We start from the raw sequence: 24,571 nt of genomic DNA, 5'->3' as shown, positions 1-24,571 counted from the left end.
TGGATTTAGAATAGTAGTTATATTTTACTAACCAAAATACCGAAAAAAACTGAACCGAATCGAAACCAACCCGATATCTGGATTGAACACCCCTAATCCAAATGAAGCCAAACTATTGTTTCATTCTCCAAAATATAATAAAAATAATAACTTAATTCCGCGCAAGGCGCGGGTCTTATCCTAGTATATTATAAAAAGGCTCAATGAGCATAACGTTTACAAATGAAACAGAAGATCTTACAGCCATGCTCAATGGTAAAACAAAGTTGGAAAACATTACAAAACAACTAAAGATAGAATAATTAAAGGACGAGTCATGCTCAGCAAAATGAAGAAACCCAAAGGGAATCTCCACTTTTGTTCCTATGGCGATTGTTGAAAAGAACAATTGATAGTCGAGAACAATGTTGATACACCTATAAGAAGAAGTTGGGATGTTGACTGACAAGAACTTTAGGTGAGAAGCTCCAAAACCGTAGGCAACATTGAGAGTACGAAGTCATATCTGACTTGATTTGACACTTAAACAAGCACAATCAGCTTTAAACCCAACAAAGCTTACCGAAGAGACTATGTGAATCTCAAACTCTAACTTCACCTCCAAAGAGGCGCTTAGGATGAAGTTTGATGACAGAGCTGAAGGTTTAATTGAGTCCAAACCTCGGAACTCAACATTACCGTGTCCATCCCAAAAATTTGTAACCGAAGGGATCTAAGCATACATTCATCGCACTCGTTCAACCAAAACGTGTGTGGGCAAATATCAGATAAGAGGTAAAAAAAGCTTTGGGATGGTTGGGTTTCCATGCCACAACTCCGGTTTGAAGGTTGCATAATTGACTTTGTGAAGAACCATCGATGTTTAAGACGACGTAATGTGATGGAGGCGCAGCAGTGACGTAGCAGCGAGCAAATCTGGCGCGTCCACACTCTTGCACAGTAGTTCTGGCGACGAGAAAAAGGGTGGGAGGACCGTAGAGACGGCTGTGGACGAAGGTCGCTGACACGGATACGACTTCACCGAGATATTGAAAGTAATAGTTGGATGACAGAGCTGACATTGTAACTAGGCCAAACTTTTGGATCTCGACATTACCGTAACGAGACAAACAAGATGTAACCAAAATACTTTTGAGCAGCAAGTCATCGAACTTAGGCAATTTGAGACAGCGTGAGTGAGCATCGGGAGAAAGGCGGGGAGTGCCAGTTGGTGGAGGTTTCTCACTGGAACAATAGGGTCCTCGTGCAAAGTGTTTTACTGGAGCGTTTCTCCGATTTGGTGAAGCTATGACGTAGTGCAGAGAAAGAGAAACCATATGACTGACGATTACTTTTCCTAGGTGAGGAGGGAGACAGGGCCGCGGTTGATGAGTCATTTCTGCCGGCAGGGATGGAGATAGATCTGGTCAGTTTTGCTTGGCTCCGTAGAAACCCTGGCGAGTAATGGCTGTCTCGATGTCGGAAGAGTAGATGGTGACAGCGAGACCGGCGAGACAGCTAGCAAGACTTGGTGAGTGGCGGAGGCAGAAGTTGGTGGCAAAACAGAGACGTGGTGCGGAGGGAAGAGCAGAGGTGGTGGCGAAGGTTTGAACTCGAGATGTGGCACAGCGGGAGAGGTTATGGTGCACAGGGGAGAAAATGGTGAACGAGACAGTGGCCTTTCATTGATTTCAAGCAACCAATCATCACCGGAGGACTTGCCGGATTCGAAGCAGATATCATCACGAGGTAGCAGAGGACGAGGGGAGCCGATATAGAAGAGTAATGGCAGTGACACCAGCGAGCTAAGCCGTCGCCGCTGGTGTCAAGGAACATCAGATGGTGTATTTCTACTTCAAGAACACTGCCAAAGGATTATTCCACTTTCGCCGTTCCACTGACGGAAATTATGCTAACGCTAAGTACATGTATAGTCTGCTTATGATGTCCAGAGGAAACCTGGATGAAGGAAAACAATACATGGCTACTCTAGGCTGGGAGGGCAACAAACAACAAGTTGATCATTGCTGTGGGAGAATTAAGAGATCTCTGCACCATTTTGACATTGCCATGAAGAGCCGATATGTCTGAAACATGCTGCTCCTCAAATCCTAAAAAGGTGTCACATAAATGACATGGATAATCGGTGCAATCGTTGCTTTCACTACAAGCAAGTGATGAAGTTTATTGACTTCATTTGATGGGAGCTTTAGAGTCGAGCCCATCTACTTCTATCATTCTTGTTTTTTTTTTTGGGTTTATGTTTCAGTTTTAGTCAGGCTTTGTTTATGATGCACCTGTTCTTTTTTGATAATATGCCAAGAGTGTTTGAAGAAAAGAGTTGTCATCCCGTCTGGTCCTGAAGCTTTTTCCGGGTGCATCATAAACAAAGTATGGCCTACTTCCTCCTCAAAATATATCTTTTAATATATCTTTCAAACTCAAATGAAGTCCTCAAAATCAAACCAAGGAAAAAGATAATCATATTAAATACAAAATCATTCATTGCTATCATCTTTCCAAATATTCTCTTAACATAAATAACACAGGGAGAAATACGACAAAAAATACAACATAATCTACTAGCATCAAAAATAATAACTCAGCACCTAGAAAAAAATGTCTACAATATTATTATAGATTAATCAACAACATAACGTTAGCAATTAAGTTAATAAAAAACATACATTTACTTATAAATCATAGATATTCTTAAAACAAATCCCTATAATTATGCAATTAATCAAACGCTTTAATCTTCATAAGTTAGAAGGGCACATTAAATTCACAATCATACGTTCAAAAAAAAAAATTCAAAACATTGTTCCACTATAAAATTAGCAAACGCAAGGCAAAAAATAAAATTATCTCTCACACTTTACAACAAAATGGCAGATCACAACAACCTCTCTTAGAATCACTGCCACAAGATTTGCTTGGGAAACATACTTTCAGAGTTGCCTCTTCCACCCGAGAAGATATCCGCCAATGCCTGACGGTATCAAGAACAATTTCTTCAAAAATGATCAGAGATGATTGTGTCTTCAAAAATCTCAGCTTGCGACCACATGGCATGAATCCAAACGCTACCACCAACTTATGAACAGATGTATTGTAAGTGAAAATCCAGCTGCTCACTACATTGAAGGGATCAAGCAGTACGTCATCCATGATAACACAACCATTGGGATGTTCTACCTTAAGAAATCTGTTAAAGGTTCTTATGACAATGGTATGTATCTCTATGGAATCCTTATGTTATGCACACAAAACCGAGAGGAGAGAAACATGTTTTTACGTTCCCTTGGTTTGGAGGCAAGCAAGCGTCAAAGTGATCGTTTCTGGAGAGCAAACAAGATATCACTAAGATACATCATCATCATAATGAAGAGTATACAACAAATATGAGGAAAAACCAACCAATACAAAAATGTCACATGAACGACCTAGACACCCGCTGTCCAAGATGTTACTACTACAAACAGATGCGATAGTTCATCGCATTCATCTGATGAACACCAAATTAGAGTTCATGCAGCTAAGTACACAAACATAGACAAGTGTGAAAAATTCACGGGTTTTCTTATGTGTACATATCTTATTATGTTGGGTTTCTTTTTTTCCTCTATCAACTTCTTATTTTACATTTCGTTTTAATACTTTCTCTGTGGGGATATTTGATAAGAAGAGCATTACACACCCTTGATTCCACCGTAAAGATAACAAATGGTTCGATTAAACATGCATTGGTTTAGAATTTGGTAAATGGTTATGCTAGCCTCAGCGACGATTACCGGCCTGAAAAAATCTCAAATTTCTGCTATTCTGTAGCATTAGGCACATTTTCCGCTAAAAGCTTCGTTAAGCCAAACAAAACACAGACTTTAAGATCGGAGATAGAAACAAGAGCTAAACTATTGTATACCCATCAGAATTTGATAACGATGGAGATGATAGAGAAAGGAGCGATCTACTGATGTTGTCTCACTCTCCCTCTCTCTCTGTCGACTCTCCGGCGCCGTTATCATTCTTTTTCCGCCTCCTTAACACGTGTGTGCTCTGGTGTTAGCACGCCTGTAAACTTAAAGAAGTTCATCAAGTTGTTTATGCCCATGGGCTTTAAAGCTGAGTTCATTTTGTAATACGAAACCCAAAACTGATTTTAGATATTTTTCTCAACAGATAATAAGGTGTACTATAACCCCCACTAATGTACTAATTTAACATCTCTGATTACTGCATGCTAAAACAAAACTTAGATATTACTAGGATTTATCACATTGAAGAAAATGAACAACCACAATATTTTTTTTAAAATTTTTTTATTACAAATCACTGACCCCAATGATTCAAAAGATATTATGAGTATCTTGAAAGTATGTTTCGTCTATGCGTTTTAATAATTAAAATGATTCTTACTCATTAAAAATTCATATGACCAACATAAACCATTAATCCAATTACCATATATATCTATGAAACATTAAATACAATATGTCAACAAAATATCTTCAAGATTCAATTTAAAATGTACATTAAATCCAATAAGTACAAATTTTCAATGGTCACCAAAAATAATTCCAACACTTACTCGGAAAACAAGTATACTTTCCAAAATTACGTTACAAAAAATCAATTATACATAACGAACGTGTTAGTGCAATAAACACCAAACATTCATTTTTCAAAAACATAACTCCACACATATTTATCAAATCAAACCATCGTATATTACATATAAAATATGAGCCTCCGGCAAGCACTCATCCAAACAAAAAACAAAACACTCAGAAAATCACAATCACAATGACAATAAACATACCTCTCTCTAAACTCGAATTCCTGCTAACCGAAATCCAAACTGAAATTATTTCACGTGTAGTAAAGATCTCCAGATCCACAGTCCAAAATATCATGGTAGCAATCCCTCATCTTGCCTTCTCTGCCCCGACCCTCTCATCTATAGGAACATCAATCTCCACCTCCTAACCATTCACCCAATATCATCTTTACACAGGTACAACGATCTTATGGAACGCTGCCTCACCAGCAGTAACTTGCAGGCTCATTGCGTATGTGGGATACAAGAATATTTCCATAATAACAACATAGATGGGGCTTGCCACATCTACGCATCACATCATAAGGTTCGTACGACAATGTTATTTACTTTTACGGTATAATAATATTATGTAGGGGAGAACCGGCAATCGGACACACAATGTTAGATAGCCTTGGATGGAGACAAAAAAAACACAAGCAGACACCTGCTGGAAAAAAGATCAAACAATCAATCTATGGAGTAAGAGTCACAAGACTTCAGTCTTACATAACCACTTACATGAACACAAGGGCAACCATAACATGTCACCGAGACAACATTGACAATCGGTGTGACACATGCTATTATTATAAGCAAATGACAAATTTTGTTTTCATTATTTAGATGAATTATGTAACTTCCATATCTATATCCTTTATCAAATTTAAATTAGTTCCTTTAAATTTATCTCACAGTCGCATGCAAAAGTTAGTATTCAACACTTTCGGTCCATCTAAACAAAAAAGAAACAAAACATAAACTACATGTAGAGTATATAGAAGTTGTAGAGACGCCAAGACAGGCTCATTTAAAGCGCTCTCCTAGGCTCCATAACCATATCGATTCAGACGATACTCTCTACTATAACGACTCAGCTCAAATCTGGGAAAATCTGTCGGTACCTACGCCAAGCCGAGCAGAGGTCACATCAAACAACTCCACAAGCAAATAAAACAGCCGAGAAGAGGTCACATCAAACAAATTCGCGATCGATGCTTACGTTCAAGCTTTTACTACATGGTTTGATCAAGTTTCATTATTGGGGAAACCGTATGATCTCGAGGATCAAATAGATCATATACTTGAAGGTCTCCCAGAAGAGTACAAATCAATCGTGGATCAGATTGAAGGCCGCGAATCCACACCCACCATTGTTGAACTCCATGAAAAGGTACTGAATCATGAAGCTAAAATGCAAATCAAGAGCTCGACCATAGTACCGATCACATCGAATGTGGTTACATATCGCAATCTGTCCAACAGTGGTAACAACTGCAACAACTTTAAAGGACATCGCAACAACAACAATGGAAATCGTAATCATCAGACGTGGCAGCAGAACAACAATAGCTATTCCCATTCTGATCATCCGACGCGTGGGTACCAAGGTAGATGTCAGCTGTGTGGTATACATGTCATAGTGCACAACGATGCTCCCAACTTCAGAATGGAAATGCGGCCTACAATTCCAAATTGTGCAAGTACTCTCCCCAGTCGAACTCTAGGCAGCCTAGGGCCAACTTGGTAACAACACAGTCATACAATCCAAACAACTAGATTATAGACAGTGGGACGACACATCACCTCACCACTGATCTAAACAATTTGTCGATGCACCAGCCGTATACTAGAGGCGAAGAAGTCACAATTGATGACAGCTCAGCTCTCCCCATCTCTCATACTGGTCACTCTTACCTTAAAACTTCATCTCATTAGTTTGCCTTACAAGATGTTCTCTATGCTCCAAACTTACAAAAAAATCTTATCTTTGTTTACTGCTTGTGTATTACTAATAATGTGTCCGTTGAATTCTTTCCTGCACACTTTTAGGTGAAGGATCTCAGCACGTGGAACCGATTACTTCATGGCAAAACTAGAAATGAGTTGTACGAGTGGCCGATTACAGACAAGAACATCATATCCCTTTTTGCCTCACCATCACCAAAAACGTCCTACTCTTCTTAGCAATCTTGCCTCAGACATCCTTCATTAGCTGTTTTGCAATCACTTGTTTCTAAGTTTTCATTACCTTTGTCTTTTTCATAAAAACAAAACCCTTGTTCTCATTGTTTCATTAATAAAAGTTATAAACTTCTTTTTTATACAAACTCTATTACCTCAACCCAACCTCTCTAATACATCTATTCAAAGTCTGGTCATTTCTTATCACCTCCATTGATAATTTTAAATACTAACTAGTGTTGGTTGATCAATATACTCAGTACACATGGTGCTATCCATTGAAGCCAAAATCACAAGTTAAGCCGACATTCATCGCATTCAAAACACTGGTGGAAACACATTTTACAGCGAAAATCAGAAATTTTTACTCTGATAATGGTGGAGAGTTTGTGGCATTGCGCTCATAGCTTGCCGAACATGGCATCTCTCACTTCACTTCACCTCCATATACAGCAGAACACAATGGGATATCGAAGAGGAAACATCGTCACACCATCGATACATGATTAACTCTCCTTCATCAGTCCTCTCTTCTGACATCGTATTGGGCATATGCTTTTGCGTCTGTCGTCTACCTAATCAACTGCCTACCTTCTCCTGTTACAGACGACCTCTCACCATTTGAAAATATCTTTTCCAAGTCGCCAAACTACTTGAAGCTACGAGTCTTTGACTGCTTGTGGTTTCCCTGGCTTCGACCATATACCAAACATAAACTGGAGGATTGTTCGTTGCCATGTAGGGTTATTCACTCACACAAAGTGCATACTTGTGCTTTCATCTTCCTACTGGACGTCTCTATACATCTCGCCATATTAAGTTTCTTGAGAATCAATTTCCACATGCCTCTCCTCTTCAAACTCCAGAGGATGAACAAAACACTTCACCACCAATTCCCATTCAAGTAACTCCGTCCACACTCGTACAGCACACCTCAATGCCTTCCCCGAGCCAAAATCCTCACCTGCAACAGTTGTCGACTACATCCTCTTCACACTCTGTCCAGGCAATTCACACTCTGTCCAGGCAGAGCAGAATGACGAGGCTCAAGAAGTGCATAATTCATCGGACACATCATCAAGTAATTCTCAGCCGTCTACAGCAGGTAACTCTCAAACCCCTAATATGTTACTGCAGAGAATCCAAACCCATCGCCTTCAAACCATCAAAACCGAGAAATACTTCCACCTCCGCAAAACCAAACTCTCACAAATATTCACCAAATGCAAACTCGAGCAAAGAACCGAATCACTAAACCCACTAAAAAGCTCACCTCCTAGCTAAAACCTCTCCTCTAAAACCCATAATCCCGACCATTGTAGCTCAAGCTATGCGAGATGAATATTGGTGACGTTTGATGAGTGATGATTATAATGCTCAGCTCTCAAATCACACCTTTGAGCTTGTTCCTCCCGAACCACATCAACATGTCAATGACACAAGGTGGATACATACCGTAACATTTTTGCCTAACGGTTGTGTGGGAAGGTATAAATCATGGTGGATTGCACGAGGATACACACAACACTCATGTTGTTAAGTCTCTAATCATACGACTCGTTCTTCATCTTGCTGTAACACAGTTATGGCCGATCAAGCAGCTATATGTAAACAATGCTTTCCTTCAAGGAACACTTTCCGATGAAGTCTATGTGAGTCAACCTCAAGGATTTGTGGATCAAGATCGTCCTCATCACGTTTGTCGTCTACGGAAAGCGCTATATGGGCTCAAACATGCACCTCGTGCTTGGTACCAGGAACTCAAGACGTTTTTGTCTCAGATGGGCTACACAAACTCCACTTCTGACACCTCTGTTTTCATCTACGTTGAAGGCAAGAACTCTAAATTCTCATCTATGTCGATTATATAATTGTCACTGGAAGTAGCCCGCATCTTGTCTCAGCTTGTATTCATGTTCTCTCCAATCGCTTCTCCTTCAAGCAACCAGTGGACTTGAATTACTTCTTGGGTATTGAGGTTACTAGAACAGCCGGTGGTCTCCCTCTGATGCAACGGCAATATATTATTGATCTTCTTGCTAAAGTTAATATGCATGAGACAAATCATGCGTCTATGCCTCTTGCTACATTTCCAAAGCTTACACTCAACATCGGAAATGTTCTTGCCTGTCTATGCGAGTTTCAAATGGTCATCGGAAACCTAAAATATTTGGCTTTCACTCGGCCTAAAATTGCTTATAGTGTCAATCGACTCTCACAATTTATGCATCAGCTGACCGATGAGCACTGGAAAGAGGCCGAGCGGATTCTCAGATATCTCTCCGGCACACTATCTCATGGCATCTACATTTAGAAGCACTGGAAGCACTCATTTTAATTTTATATAATTTACATTTACAAAAGCAAAGAAAATGTATAGAGAGTACCATAGATTTTGAATTTGTGCAGTGGATATCATTGATATGTGTGTACTTTATACTGGCTCGAATCTGATCATCGACTAAATAAGTGGGTTACAAGATAGTTGATAAATGAAAGCCATGGATATCAAATGACCAAGTTACCGAGTAATTTATTTTTCTTCTTTAACTCTCTTTTCATCGATTTGCTTCTCAAAACTCATCATTTGTACAATTTGGTAGCAAATATACGTACACATGAATGTGCTCTTTGTGATTGATGTATGAAAGTTTTGCTTTGTAAAGGGTAGGACATACATTGGGAAAATGGCCATTACGTATTCAACATATCGCAATATGTTCAATTTATATCAAGCTTATATGACCGTGCAAAAATATACATGTATTTTCGAAAATTTCAAATAACATACATGTTGTTTACTTTTTTAGCGAAACATACATTAGTCGCCACATCATCTGCCACATAATTTAATTTTGCTTACTAGATGTTATGTCATCAACTTTTGCTGATGAAGATGGACCGTGTACAATTTTTTTTAAAGTAAAATAAATCAAAAATTTTTTTTAGAAAATTTAAACATTTATAAACTTTTAATATTTAAAAATTAAAAAAACTTAATTAAATAATGAAATTTTAATCTTATATAAGAGATATCCATTATAATGTTTTGATCCTATCAGTTACTCTTATGTTAATTTTGGTTATATGTTTGTATAGAATTTGTTTTGAGCGATTATGTAATCATGCGAATAGTTTTGTTTTAATAGATTAAGAATTTATAATATGTTACTCTAAATTCTTTAATTGTAAACAACATAACTATGATTAATCGAGAGTAACACGACTGCAACACTAGAATTGAATTTAAATCATTACAACACAAATATAACTCAAATAAGGATGATCTTGTGATAGAATCGAAACATTTAAAATATATCTCTTATATAAGATTATAATTCAATTATTTAATTAATTTTTGTTTACTTTACTAAATAATAAAAAAAATTTAAAAAATTTCATTTTCTAAAAAGTTATTTTTTTATAAAACGACTTTTTGTTTAAGAAAAATATTTTACACGTGGCATCTTCGTCAGCAAAAATTGCTGACATAACATCTACATGAGCAACATTAGATGACGTAGTAGGTAATGTGGCGGTTGTGTATGTTTTCGCCGAAAACCAAATCACATGTATGTTATTTGAAATTTTCTAAAATACATATATGTTTTTGTACGGTCGTATAAACAAAATATGAACTGAATAGTTCATGATAGGTTGAATATGAAATGACCATTTTCCTGCATACAGTTCCAGAATACAAACCTCGTGAAGCATTGGACTTCTATAGCTGTTTTTAACCGGAGAAAAGATTATAAACATCTCTAAATTTCTTATGTTTTGTGGTCATTTTTATTTTCATGTAATTGAAGGTCTAGTCATTTTTTGTTCTGTAGTTCCTTAATAAAAAAATACTTTTAAAATATTTATAATATTCTTTCTTTTCCAAATTAATATATTTTCAGTTTTTCACACATATTAAAATATATAATAAAAAATATTGAATATAAATATATTTAATTATCTTAATTTTTTTTTTTAAATTCAAAATTTATATTATAATTATGCATAATTTTTTAAAAATAATTTCTTGAAACATTCTTCTAAACACTTTTATTTTCTTGAAACATTTTTACACTCTTATATTAGAGTCTTCAATGTACAAAGAGGTCTTACTTTATGGTAAATAGATAGTATATTTTTTTGTGTAACACGTATAAATAGAATAGCCTCTCATTTCTGGACATGCCGATGCTGCTGAAAATGCAAAGGCGCTTTCTTTCCGCTTCCGCCGGCAATAGTAAAACCCTAAATAATCGGAGATGGAGTGTGAAGCAGGTCACAAAATCCAACTTCAAATCCTCTCTTGATGAGTTTCGCACTTCCATCGAATCTTCAGACTTCGTAGCCCTCTCCCTACAGAACACCGGCTCCTACGCCGCCGCCTGGCACCGTGTCTCCGCCATTGATACACCTCAGACGAGTTATTTGAAGGCTAAATACGCCGCCGAACGCTACCAGATCTTCCAGTTCGCTCTCTGTCCCTTCTCCCTTCGCGGCTCCAAGCTCACCGTTCACCCGTATGATTGCCAAGTCTCTCTCTTTGCTCCTTCTTTACTGCATATTGATTGATTAGGGTTTCGGCTTTATGTAGATATAACTTCTATTTGTTTCCCCGAGATGAATTGAAGTTAGGAATGCCTTCTTATAGCTTCTCTTGTCAAGCTTCTCGTTTAACGGCCATGGCTAGGGAAGGGTTTGATTTCAACACCTGTATCTATGAAGGTTTATTGCTACTTCATCTCTCGGTTTGTTTCTTTAGGAGTTTGTCTCTTAATGATATTTTTTTTATGGACAGGGATCTCGTACTTGTCCAGAGAACAAGAATCTGCGTCCAAGTTTCTGTCAGGGAATCCGATTTTACCTGATCCCATCACCGTACCTTCTTCTCCATCCACTGTAGCTGATACTGTGTTTGTTGGAAGGATAAGGTCACGCGTCAAAAGTTGGAGACAGTCTTGTATTGACTCCAGCTCAAAGACAGGAGATGGTGCACTTGCTAGTGTTAAGACACTTTCAGTATGAATCTCTTTTGCCTTAAGTTGGACAGTTTTTTTAATATAAGGCATCTATTTTGTTGATTTTCAGATGATTTGGTGAGCTCTCTGAGGAAACTGGTGTTGGGGAGTGAGCAGTATGGTTCAAGGTTATGCTTGACTATTGATGTCTGCAGTGAGCGCCAAGTGCAACTCATCTTAGAGGTAGATGATAAAGCTTACTTGATACTTGCCACCATGATTGCAGTCTGTGTCGATGGTTAGTTTGATAAGCTTTTAATTTTTTGTCAACACAGATGTTGACCGAGTTCTCTGGTGATGTTGTCCCTCTACTCGTTGCTTCTAAGAGCAGAGGAACACAAGCAGTTCGTACTGTCTTCATGAGTTCGAAGGAGGACAAGGATCTTTTTAAGGTATGGGAGATTAATTGGATTTATATTAATCCAGTATGAATCATAATGATGGTGAATCTCTTTAATTGAATTTATTCTCTTGGACAGAGAGAGCTTCAAGATCTTGAAAATGAAGAGAACCAGCGAGTTCGTGGCTTCCGAGAAGTGGTTGATTTGATTTCTTCTTCACAGAAACCTGTTGTTTCTCAGAATTATCTTAGCGGTTATCTCCTAATATCTTCTCCTTAGTTTGCACATGAATTAAGCTTTTTCCTCTCGTCCTCCGTTGATGATAATCTTAGTTTCAATGTGTTGCAGATTTCACTTCTATTCATGCCAAATTCTTAGGTCCTCTACCTTCAAATGTTGATGACTTCAGCAGTTCACTGAGCTCAGCCTTTCCCAACTTCGTGGATCTCAGTCAACTCATGAAAGAAATTAGCCCCTTAAGTAATATAAGTAATCTTCCTGCAGCTATGTCCTCCTTGAATCGGTTCTTTGCTCCTGTGGATGTGGAAGTAGCAAATCAAGGTCAGATCTCTGCTTTGTACGACCCTCTCCTCGTAAATACGTGAAACACATTAGTGACTGTTAATATGGCTTCTGTTATCAGGATGTGCGGCCAACCCAGACGAAGGCAATCAGATGCATGGACAGAATGTTGTGATGATATCTCAGCTTTTTGCTAAACTAAGTACCATCCAGAAATCAGATAAATCCCCTGCTCGATCAAATGAAGATCTCCAAGCTTTGGATTCTGCTGAACATGCAAATTCAATCACCTCAAACGATGAAAATGTCAAAGTCTGGTCAAAGAACAGCAGGAGAGTAAGCTCTGAGAATTTGGTGTTCATATGGGGACTGTCGAAAAAGATGACAGCTGCAATGCTGAAGAATGTTCTACAAAAGTCGCACGCTGTTTTTGCGCAAGAGTTTGATGTTAAATACTTAGACAGGAGCTGTGCGGTTGTGGTGTTTTGGGAGTCAGGTTCCTCGGAGACTTTCCTCAGGGAGGTTAACAATGAAGAGCAGCTTGTTGGTTCTTTAAGAGAGATGGTCGCAGAAGGGCTAAGAGTAGCAGGTTATGAGACTTACAGGAGAGCATGTAGATTAGGTTTCTGGGAGGCTGACTTAGCAGAAGCTCTAGACAAAACATTGGAATCTTCAGATACTGATCGTGATTTAGACACCAAACCATCAGATATTAGTTGGTCGAGCGAGTTAACTATCAATTTTGATGAGCTATGAATAGTTTTGGTCTTTAGAGAACCAATGTAATGGATTCTCCGTCCATGTGGCTTATGATTTAATTCTTTAAGTCTTCTTTCTGACTTGATCTAGATTCAGTTGTGTTAGCAATTTTCGTATTATGGTTTATGAAAATAAGCTTGCTACGCTTTATAATAATAATAATAAAAATTTTGTGGGAATGTAAAGCACAAAGGCAAGGCTGAGTTGTTTTTCTTGCTATTACAGGATAATAATCAATGGTACAGTACTACAGCAGGCAATTATTGTATCTAGTAACAGCTTATCGGATCAGTAACAATAGGGCTTACAACCAGACAGGGCTTAAGTCTGTCTATTGAGTAACAAAACTAGACAAGGTGAGGTTTTTTAAAAAAAAAGATGAAACTGAGAGATTAGTGGAGCAAACTTCGTATAGAAGTTAACTCCTCCAAAAATTAGTGTATGCCCACCACAGGGCTCCATGGGTTGTGAATATTGGCACCAGATCGGTTTTATACATGAATCCTTCGAAGTGTAGTTTCAGTTTTGTTCGATGTGGGAGAAAATTTATATTCTTAACTGGCCAAATTACTCACTGACTGGCACTGGACCGTTTTTGACCCGGTATGTGTCCAATATTCGTTTTTCTATTATCTATTTTTTGTTTGTTTCAGTAAATTCATTACAAAATCACGCCTCGACCATAATAAACCAATCAACCAGATACTAACAAGAGAAGTTGAACCAAACCGAAACATTGATTCGGTCGAGGGATTTCAGCTTTGAATAGAGTCAATAACCATGACCGGTTAAAGACGGTTAATGAACCTAGTATAAACCCCCCGGAGATAGTTAACACCGTCGGGGGAGAAGAAATGGTGATACCGACGGCGGCTAGGGTTTCGACATCGATGTCAGTACTGTTACGCCGTAATTATCGGCAGCTATGGTCGTTGGCCTCTTCCCCCAGCTCTAATTCCATCCCTCCTCGCACTATCAGGTACCACTCAAAGCATTCGAGCTCCGCTTTGATTTTATTAGGATTGTTCGGAGTTACGATTCACTTTCGTGATGAGAGATTGTTCATTGATGTGGGAAAATATCGAATCTAGTCGAAATGTAAATTTGTATGAATTGTTTGATGATCTTGTTATTGTTTGTAACTAAATCGTAGGAGATTTAAACTGATAATGTAGTAGCTCTGGTAATCTTTTGTGCAAGGTTTTGCTTAACGAGTCTTGTCAAGAACCTGCATGGAAAGCTAGATACTTCTTGACATCCTCCTCTTGGTTTCATTCTACTCCATCTCATGAGACCACGAGCAACCCTGAGAACAGTTCGAGTCAAGATGGAGTATCTCCTACAAAACCCAAGAGGAAAAAGCTCAAAGGTAAACGTGCGGTTGTGCGGTGGCTCAAGTTTTTCCGGTGGAAGAAGAAGAAAGAGGTTGAAAGAATGACTGCTGAAGAAAAGATTCTCAACAAACTAAGAAAGGTTTCGTCTTCTTGTTACTCTTTCAGACCAGCACATGCGTTATTGTTATTACATCTCTTATGTTCCTTGTGTTGTTCTGACAGGCTCGTAAGAAAGAGGAACGACTTGTGGAGACGATGAAGAAGCTGGAACCTTCAGAGTCATCTGAAACGACGCATGACCCTGAGATCTTGACACCTGAGGAGCATTTCTATTTTCTGAAAATGGGTTTGAAGTGTAAGAACTATGTTCCTGTTGGGAGACGTGGGATCTACCAAGGAGTGATTCTGAACATGCATCTTCACTGGAAGAAGCATCAGACGCTACAGGTTGTCATCAAAACGTTTACTCCGGAGGAAGTCAATGAGATCGCTGTTGAGTTAGCTAGGTTGACTGGTGGGATCGTGCTTGATGTTCATGAAGGGGACACCATTATTATGTACAGAGGCAAGAACTATGTCCAGCCTCCGACTGAGATCATGTCTCCAAGGGTTACTCTCCCGAGAAAAAAGGCTTTGGACAAATCCAAATGTAGGGATGCGCTTCGTGCTGTTAGAAAGTATATTCCGAGGCTTGAACAAGAGCTTGAGTTGCTTCAAGCGCAATGTGAGGCTAGTAAGGGAGACTCTCCGAGTGTAGTCAAGATTGATGATGATGATGATGATGATCAAAGGTCGGAAGAGTTGAAGAAGATTATAGAAAGAAGCCAAGAGTGTTTTGAGGATGAGAAAGAAGAAGAAGAAGAAGAATTGGCAACGGATTCTGACCTTTCTGATATATTTGAGACTGATTCGGAATCAGAGAACGACAAGGCAGAGCGGCCGCTTTTTCTTGAGGAGTTTGAGAAATTTCCAGCTATAAACAACAAGGTAGGAGAAGACGAAGAAGAGGATTTTGGGGATCCAAGGAAAACTAAATCAAGAGATGATAAGGAGGATGAGTCTCCAGATTTTGATGAGGTGGACAAGATGTTTCTTCGGGCTGCTTCACTTTTAAAGAAGAAAAGACGATGATGAGGAATGACCAAGAGATTCTAGTTTTCATCATCTATGCAGCTTTGCTCATCTCACAACAAAGTCACGAGTACTATCTTCTTTCTCTCTACTTGCTCAAGGGGTTACTCTCTGTTTGAAATTTTGATAATGTGGTGGTTATGAGAAATATGCTTGCTTCTTATTCATTTGGGAAGCTAAAAAAAACAAACTCCAAACTAATGCAAAGCTGCTTCCTGGATTGAGTCAAACTTGGAACATAATTGAGAAAAAAATGAACTGAATTCGAGTCCAAAAGTAGTTACCCTAACTTCATTGTCACGATCTATCCCTTGTGTTTGTCTACCAACGTATTCACTAAACACGAGGACTTTCTTCTCCCCCAATCCACCAAGAAACTTACGCTGTCCAGAATTTCAAGCTCATGTTTCAAATCCAGTGCTACGATCTTCTTAATCCACGACAGCATTTTGGTCTCACCAATCTTATCTCTGTCTTCGATGTAATTTTGCATTGATATAATGCATAAATTTTGTTTTCTCTAACAAACGGATCAACCTAGGATGCTGACATGGAAAAAGAAGACGTCCAGTTGTATAGTCAAAAACTAACTTTAAGAATATGCCGAGCTGTTTCTCTTTTTGATCTAATAATGCAAACCAGTTAGTGTTTTCCTTGAAAGACACATTCACATAGACAAGATCATGCACACTAGCGGTCATGAGTTCGAATAGGCCGGGAGCCTGGAGAAAAAAATGGGCTGCTTTAGTTTTTTATTAAAAAAGTGACAGGTTTGGAACTTGAACTGAAAACCTTTTGAAGGAAAATCACTACATATTACCACAAGGCTAAATGAGATATTATCTAACTTAGGGCCGAAAGTATACTTATTGAAATGAGGGCTGGAAGCATGGGCTTGAACCCAGAGCCGAACCTGATCATACATGAAGTAGAGTTTTTCCTTTGTGTGGTTACTATTATCGTTGGATATGTTGTCTTTGTAGAGCCCAGAGGATAGATGTAGCATATTGTGCAAGGATATCTGGGTTGGATGCACTTAGTTTGATAAGTACACGGGCATATTGAATTGAGATATCAATCTCATTGGGTTGTTTAACTTTTTTTAGGTTCACTGCTGTACTTCTGCTGTAAAGGGTGAGATGGTAAGATCAATTGCAGAGCTTCCTTGGAGACGAAGAGTGCCTTCTTTGCTGAACAAGGACCACCCTATTCCAATTCTCTCTGTTGGGGACTTCCATGAAGCGTCTACAATACAATACTTGTTTGTTTGGGGTTTGGTTGAATCAAGGGAGGAGTTTTGAATGACCTGATGAGGAGTTTTATTTTGTTGGATACGACATGTTTCCAAACTACTTCATCCATTATCGCTGCATGAACAACCTGGATGAAATGCTCCTTTTTTATTCTCAAAGATAAGCTTGTTGCACATTTTCCAAATCCTCCATCCTTTAAAGAAAAGTAAATTATTTTGAGGTTGGATTTTGGGTTTGACAAAGCTGAGGTGTTGAAAGAACTGAAATAAAGCCACGTCCGGCTGTGGGAATTCAGGGATCTCGCCAAAGGAGAAAAACCAAATCTCTCTAGCTACCCTGCAGGATACTAACATGTGCTGGACCGTTTCAATTTCCGCACCACAGACCTGACATAAGCTATAAGTTATACAAAAAAAAACAAATTTGTATGTTTAGTTTATTTTTATTTCATTCTAAACACGATATATCTTAAGCTATACATATCTTCCTAAAATATATTTACATATCTAAGACAACAACAAACCTAAATGAAAATAATAAAATTAATCAAAAAGAATTTTGAGGGAATTTCATGTTTGCCACTTTCATGGTACCATTATTCATCTTTACCACCACTAAAAAGACATTTTCAAAAATATTTTTTTCATTAATTGGCAAAAGACTCTTAAATTTTTATTCTCTATATATATAATAAATAATTATTAAAAAAAAAAATAATAATAATTTTTTTATGTTTCCGAATTATATTTGTTTCAAATTCGAATTTTTTTATAAAACTTTTTTTTGAATTTTTATTTTTTCTAATTTTTTTTTCAAAATTTCCTTTTAAAAATCGAAAATTATGTTTGAAACTATTTTTTGAAATGTTTTTTAAAAAAATCAGTATTTATTTATATACTTATTAGAATCATAAATTTCACATTCCAAAAACCCTACCCCACCCCTAAACTCTAAACCCTAAGTGTAGATTAATCAACCCTAGGGGTATAAAATGTCTTTTACCCTTCGTTAAAAGTGAGGGTAAAAATGGTTAGTGTAAACATGAAAAGTGGTACTATAAATGTGGTATTTGTGATAATTTCCCAAGAATTCAAATTTCAAAAAGAATTTTCGAATTTAAAAAGAAAATTTCAAAAAAAAAAAAATTTTAAATTATTTCTTAATTTTTTTACAAAAAAGTTCAAATTTGAAAAAATATAATTCAAAAACCTAAAAAAATAATAATTTTATTTGTTTTATTTATTATATATATAGAACGAGGATATAAGATCCTTTGCCTTTTAATGAATAATATATTTTTGAAAATGTCTTTTCAATGAAGGTAAACATGAAAAATGATACAAACAATGTGTTAAACATGAAAATTCCCCATATAATAATTGGTTGATATTTACTTTTAATTTAAATTAATTTATAATTTTTATTATTATTTATATTGATAATATTATATTTCTTTAATTAGACATATAATATTAGATATGTTATATCTAGTCAGTTTTGTTGTTTTAAAAGGGAAATTTGCCAAATATACCACTTTTCTTGTACCATATTTCATTTCTACCTTAACCAATTTTATCATTAAAATTTTAATAGGCAAAATACCGTTATACCCCTACCAAATTAAACCTAAAACTACTCTCTTCTTTCTCCACGATTTCTTCAAATCCCAGATCCAAATTGAACGATATCCGGTGATCAAATCCGACGAATCAGATGACGTTGACGAGTTATTTGGCGCAGACGAGTTCTCCGGCGAGATCCGACGATGTTAACGAGTTCTACGGTGAGATCCGACGACGCTGACGAGCTCAAACGAACAAGACGATCTTTGTGACGAACGCTAACAAAGGTGACCAGATAATCGATGGGATCGTCATCTCTTTGTTTAATTTTAGCTTGATTTCTCGAAAATCATTTTCTGGGAAGGGAGAGGAAGATTTTCTCATGAAGTTTTTAAATCTCAAATTTATAAAACCTTATAGATATTTATCGATGAAGAACATAGTGCTTATGTATTCTCGTTTTTAGATATATCTTGTTGATCCTTCCTACTTTGAGTATTTTTCTCATATTCTTATAATCAGGTTATGATTATCGAAATATGTTCTATATGTGGAGAATGGAAACGAGTAAATGGAATTCACTGGGATTCATAGTCGATGATGAACGAGGATCTTCTCTTAGTATGATTCATGAAGATATCAGCTACAATGATTTGATTGGGGTTGTTTTAGAAGATTTTGGAATGGATGACAACAGAAATAGTGTAATCTTAGCTATGTCTCACCTTCAAAATTAATAGTAAGAAGCTTAAACCAATATGACACATGGTCTTTTTAACATTTACTTTCTATCTTATATAAATTTATATGCCTTTATATATTATTTATAGGCATTTACAAATTATTTTATACAGATTCATAAGTCATTTTCATTATTTATAGGACTTTATAAATCCTAATTCTTTGTTTTATGAACTGATTTTATGAGCTCTTGAAAATAATTATTAATATTTTATACCGATTTATAAGCCTTTATATATTATTTATAGGCATTTATAAATTATTTACATAGATTTATAAGTCTTTATAACTTATAAATAGGCCTTTAGATATATCATAAACTCAATTGATTTTATAAGAGTTTATAAATAATTTTTAATAAGGTGTTATAAAGGTACTGAAATACAAATTTGGAAATAAACCATTTTGATTTTGATTTTATAAGAGTTTATAAACCATTTTTATTAAGGTGTTATAAAGGTACTGAAATAAAAATTTACCTATTAACTTTCTAAATTAAAGTAGAGCATAAATTCAAGTCATAAACTCATAATATTCAGAATTCTACAAACAAAGTTCACCAAATATGCGTAAAATAGATAGTCGTTCACACATAACTATAAGCAAGTGATAAAGTTTTTCTTCATTCTCACATTAGCACTCATTGTAATTCCGAGAAGATATCAACCGCCAACTTTTCTCCGATGTACGCAATTTTTTCTTCACCCAGCTTTGTCGAGTCTACTATACGCATTGCATGACACTCTATCAGTTTCAATGCATAAACTTTAAGAACCTAAACAAAAATGTGTTAGTAATATATTTGGCCTAAGAACATAAGAGATAACTTATAATATAACTTTTTTGATCTATAATACAAATCTAAAATTTAAAATTTAAAGGTTTATAAGCAGTTATAATCATGTTACCTGTGGGGAACCGGTAGATACAGTATTTATAGTGAATTTACTAGTATCCATGTTTACATCATTGAGGATTATTTTATAATCATGTTATTGTGCAAAATTCATTGCTATTTAACTCAAAACAAAACAAAAAAAAAATTACTTTATAAATCGATGATGTGAACTTTTAATCATGGTCTAAAGATACTTTATCCAAGCATAATGTTCATGTATTTTGACAACAATCTTACAACGAATATAGGATAATACAAGACAACACATCTCGAGTTCACACATCTTAAAATTACTTGAAACCCAGATTTATAAAGGGTTATAATTTTTCAAAAACTCAATGTTCAATATCGATACTCTTTCTTAGATCTGACTAGGGTAATGACAATTCTGAACCAACCTTCTTTGATTTTTTTGATTATAGAAAGAACAAAACTAAAAAATGACTTGAAACAAACAAAAAATATCCAAATTAGAAACATACTTGTTGAGAATCGTGAAGAGGAGCCGATAGTTTTTTAGATGAGATTTTGAATCGTGTAGTGTGATTGCTCTTGTCACCTGAGAGAAATGATCTTGAACTCGTCGTCACCGGATGCTCTTTCCAGAGAGACGTCCTGAGAGAGAAGACCTTATCTCGTCATCGTCGTGAGAGTCGCTGTCGTGAGAAAGAAGATTGATCTTGTCGCCGTCGTGAGAGAAGATTGATCGTATTGCCGTCGTGAGAGAGAAACCTTATCTTGTCGCTTGATCTAGTTACTTACGGGTATTTAAGTCATTTACCTATTAAGGGTTTAGGTATTTATAAAAATGTCATTTCATTGATGGTAAAATTGAATAGTGGTACTAGAAAAAGTGTAAAAGTAAAATTTCCCCTTTTAAAAGTCAATTTAGCTATCATTTGAGCATATTAGATTGTATCTATTTCTCTGAATTCAACTATAATATTTTTATTCTAAATATATTAAAAATTTGACGAATTTTCATGTTTACCACGTTGTTGGTACCCTTATTCTTGTTTACCTTCACTAAAGAGACATTTTCAAAAATATATTATTCAAAGGCAAAAGATTCTTATATAGACAATTCTCTCAAATAGCCATTTTTAAGTTTTTGTCACAAAAATAGTCCTAAAAAAATAAAATGACGAAAGTAGTCCTTTTTATTTTGAAATTCTTAATTCTTAATTTTTATTTTAAAAATTTATTTTTTAAAATTTGAAGCCCCATCCCCAAAACCACACATCTTAACTATAAACCATAAGTTTAGATTAGTTAACCCTTGATGTATTAGTGCATATTTACCCTTCAATAAAACTTATTATGGTCATTTTCTTCGTTGAAATCTATTTTGTGAAAATAAAATAAAAAAACCTATCTAAGGAAATTTCTCTTATTTTATATTATTGTTCTATATACATATATAATAAATAAATAAAAATTAAAAAATAATTTTTTATGCTTTCAAATTATACTGTTTCAAATTTTTTATAAAATGTTTTAAAAAATAAATTTTTTCGAATTTATTTTTCAATTTTTTTAAAAAAAATTCGAAAATTCTTTTTAAAATTCAAAAATTATTTTTGAAACTATTTTAAAAAAAATAAAAATTTGTAAAGTATTTATGGGAAATTTTACTTATACACTTTTCTTGATACAACTATTCAACTTTACCATCGATGAAAAGGCATTTTCATAAATACCACATTCATTAATGTGTAAAAGACAATACTGCCCTTAACTTATCTTCAACTCATATCTCTCTCTCTCTCTCTCTCTTTCTCTCTCGATCTATCTCTTTCGCGAATCTCCGTCGTCCAGATCTGCCGTCTCCGTCCAGATCCGCCGTCTCCGTCCAGATCTGCCGTCTCCGTCCAGATCCGCCGTCTCCGTCCAGATATGCCGTCTCCGTCCAGATCCGCCGTCTCCGTCCAGATCCATGAAGCAAATGAGATCGAAACTCAAAACCTCAAAATGTTGAATCCTCAGTAAGATTCAAAACTTGTATGTAATTTTCTCGGATTTTGTTGTTTCGATATAAGAGAAAGAGTTATCTATTAAAAGTCGGATCTAAGAGAAAGAATTCCGATAGTAAACATTGAGTTTTTGAAAATTTATAACCCTTTATAAATCTAAATTATTCAGTAATGTAATTGACATATTCAGTTCCCGACACTCATGAAAGAAGCGTATTCACAAGCTTATATGAGAGCCACAACCCTGCCATCACACATTTGCTTCGATCTACAATGGTAATCACCAAATTCATCATTGGCTCTTGTTTTTTTCTTAAGTCTTATTGACCAATCATTGACATTTTTTTTTTAGTTTCTTCTTGTGTCTTAGATTGCAGAGTTTGTTCCCTTTAGCAGTGATAAAAGGTATGCTACAACCTCAGCTGCAGAAAACAGTGTGTTAAATAACTCAGTTTATGTTGCTCTTTCTTGCATTTTTGTCTCATATGTCAATTGTTAATTAATAAAATTTATAAACTTCAAAATTTATTTCAAAATATTTAGCAACAAAATTATACTAGTCAAGTGGATATTTTTTAAATTATTTCCAAGTTCACAAATTAACAATGAATCTAAACATAGGACATATAATGTCTCACATCAACTATTTATGAGTGCAGGCTGCTGTTAGAATGTTGACGGTAAGCCATGGATTTGTTTACGAATCTTATGCACTTCATGAGAAAATCTTGTGGTGGTGAAGGTAAGTTTGGCATTATACTTACCTTTATTACTTATATGTTTTGAGAAATGTTGTTTCTAATGCCAAGAGTCAACATGTCTGCATTTCTTTGACTAGTAATCACTTTTTAAACTTCCAAGTATAATCTAGTCTTTCGTCATTGAAAGGCAGAGCATAGTTTTTCTCCTAGAAAAGTTTTTTTAAAACAAAAATTGCAAGTGGGTTACAAGTTTGTTGCTTCTGCAGGTGCTAGTACGTGACATATGGGTCTTTGAGAAGTCTCTATTCCACACATGAGCTTGCTGGCGTCTCTGTGGCCATAATGAATTTCCTTCAAAGGATATAATCCAACCTGCCCTCTGATTTTTTTTTTGCTGAGTCAGTATCTCTACACAATTTGCATTCTTCTATTCTTTGTTGCAACTAAAGGATGAATGTTGTCTGATTAGGTTCTAGATAATTTTATAAACAATTTATAAAGACTTATAAGTTTTTTGGTAAAGTTAATAAACAATTTATAAATGTTTATGAAAACATTAAAGTTAATAAACAATTTATAAGGTTTATATAGGTTTACAAATCAATTATAAAGTCCCTAAATCATTCATAAAAATCTATAACCATTTAGAAAGGCTTATAAAAAAATTTATAAGAGTTTGTAACATAATTTATAAGGGTTTACAAGAATATGTAAATAATCAATAAGAGTTAATAAGAGTTTATAAATCTTTTGTAAAGTTTATAAAAAAACCAGTTTTTAAAGTTTGTAAATCATTTATAAAGTTTGTAAATTATTTATAAATGTTTATAAATTATTTGTAAGAGTATATAAACCATTTATAAAGGCTTATAAAGAAGTTTATAAACCGTTTATAAATGTTTATAAAAGAAATCAGTTAGAAGGTCTTTAAATCATTTATAAGAGTCTATAACCATTTAGAAAGGCTTATAAGACAATTTATAAGGTTTGTAAAATCATTTATAAGGTTTATAAAGGTATGTAAATAATTTATAAGGGCTTATAAAACATTTATAAAGTTTAGAAACCATTTATAACGGCTTATTAATGATTTATGAAGAGTTTATAAACCTTTTATAAAGGGTATGTAAACAATTTGTTTCTTTATGCCTCTATAAAGTCCCTTAATCATTCATAAGAATCTATAACCATTTAGAAAGTCTTATAAAACATTTTTTTCTTTGTGTTATTAAAAAAATCAACAAAGGTTGGCTTAAACAAGTCGATCTAAGGGAAAGAGTTTCGATAGTGAATATTGAGTTTTCAAAAAATTATAACCCTTTATAAATCAGGGTTCAAGTAATTTTAGGATTTTCGTCCCTCTGTTATCCAAAAAAACAAATAAGGTTGATTTAGACTTGTCATTTGAATAGGTCTTGTTAAGAGAAAGATTTTCGGATAGTGAACATTGCATTTTAAAGAATTATAACCCCTTATAAATATGGGTTTCAGGATATTGTCGATAGTATAACTCAATGATTTATAAGGTTTTATAAAGAAGTTTTTAAACAAGAGTTGATCATATAAGTCTATAAA

The 24,571-nt window shown here is 35.4% G+C and overlaps 2 protein-coding genes and 1 pseudogene across 3 annotated transcripts; all 3 read left to right on the top strand.

Annotated features, from left to right (window-relative positions):
- Positions 1-1,470: 1,470 nt before the first annotated feature.
- Positions 1,471-3,491, top strand: LOC125590433 (annotated as a pseudogene).
- A 7,435-nt stretch (positions 3,492-10,926) lies between these two features.
- On the top strand, positions 10,927-13,582 carry LOC106402671 (poly(A)-specific ribonuclease PARN-like). Its single transcript, XM_013843454.3, has 8 exons — positions 10,927-11,283; positions 11,358-11,488; positions 11,562-11,753; positions 11,852-11,964; positions 12,057-12,173; positions 12,261-12,375; positions 12,471-12,683; positions 12,766-13,582. Exons 1-8 carry the CDS (start codon positions 10,949-10,951, stop codon positions 13,398-13,400), a joined length of 1,851 nt encoding a protein of 616 aa, XP_013698908.1. The 5' UTR covers positions 10,927-10,948; the 3' UTR covers positions 13,401-13,582.
- A 501-nt stretch (positions 13,583-14,083) lies between these two features.
- Positions 14,084-16,098, top strand: BNACNNG00400D (uncharacterized CRM domain-containing protein At3g25440, chloroplastic). 2 transcript variants are annotated; one of them, XM_013843723.3, is made up of 3 exons: positions 14,084-14,382; positions 14,582-14,876; positions 14,960-16,098. In XM_013843723.3, the coding sequence occupies exons 1-3, from the start codon at positions 14,258-14,260 to the stop codon at positions 15,866-15,868; spliced, it is 1,329 nt and encodes a 442-aa protein (XP_013699177.1). In that variant the 5' UTR covers positions 14,084-14,257; the 3' UTR covers positions 15,869-16,098. The 2 variants fall into 2 exon arrangements, with proteins under 2 accessions (XP_013699177.1, XP_022561328.1); XM_022705607.2 differs by having other exon boundaries at positions 14,215-14,382; positions 14,604-14,876.
- Positions 16,099-24,571: the final 8,473 nt, after the last annotated feature.

This window comes from Brassica napus, chromosome C7 (genome assembly GCF_020379485.1).
Source record: "Brassica napus cultivar Da-Ae chromosome C7, Da-Ae, whole genome shotgun sequence".
NCBI classification, from domain to species: domain Eukaryota; kingdom Viridiplantae; phylum Streptophyta; class Magnoliopsida; order Brassicales; family Brassicaceae; genus Brassica; species Brassica napus.
The sequence above is the reverse complement of the archived record's forward strand: the minus strand, read 5'-3'. Positions and strand labels throughout refer to the sequence as shown.

Coding starts and splice junctions, on each gene's coding strand:
- LOC106402671 (XM_013843454.3), top strand. CDS start 10,949: ATGCCGATGCTGCTGAAAATGCAAAGGCGCTTTCTTTCCGCTTCCGCC. Junction 11,489..11,561: donor CAACACCTGTATCTATGAAG/GTTTATTGCTAC, acceptor TTTTATGGACAG/GGATCTCGTACTTGTCCAGA. Junction 12,376..12,470: donor TTCTCAGAATTATCTTAGCG/GTTATCTCCTAA, acceptor AATGTGTTGCAG/ATTTCACTTCTATTCATGCC.
- BNACNNG00400D (XM_013843723.3), top strand. CDS start 14,258: ATGGTGATACCGACGGCGGCTAGGGTTTCGACATCGATGTCAGTACTG. Junction 14,383..14,581: donor ATCCCTCCTCGCACTATCAG/GTACCACTCAAA, acceptor ATAATGTAGTAG/CTCTGGTAATCTTTTGTGCA. Junction 14,877..14,959: donor TTCTCAACAAACTAAGAAAG/GTTTCGTCTTCT, acceptor TTGTTCTGACAG/GCTCGTAAGAAAGAGGAACG.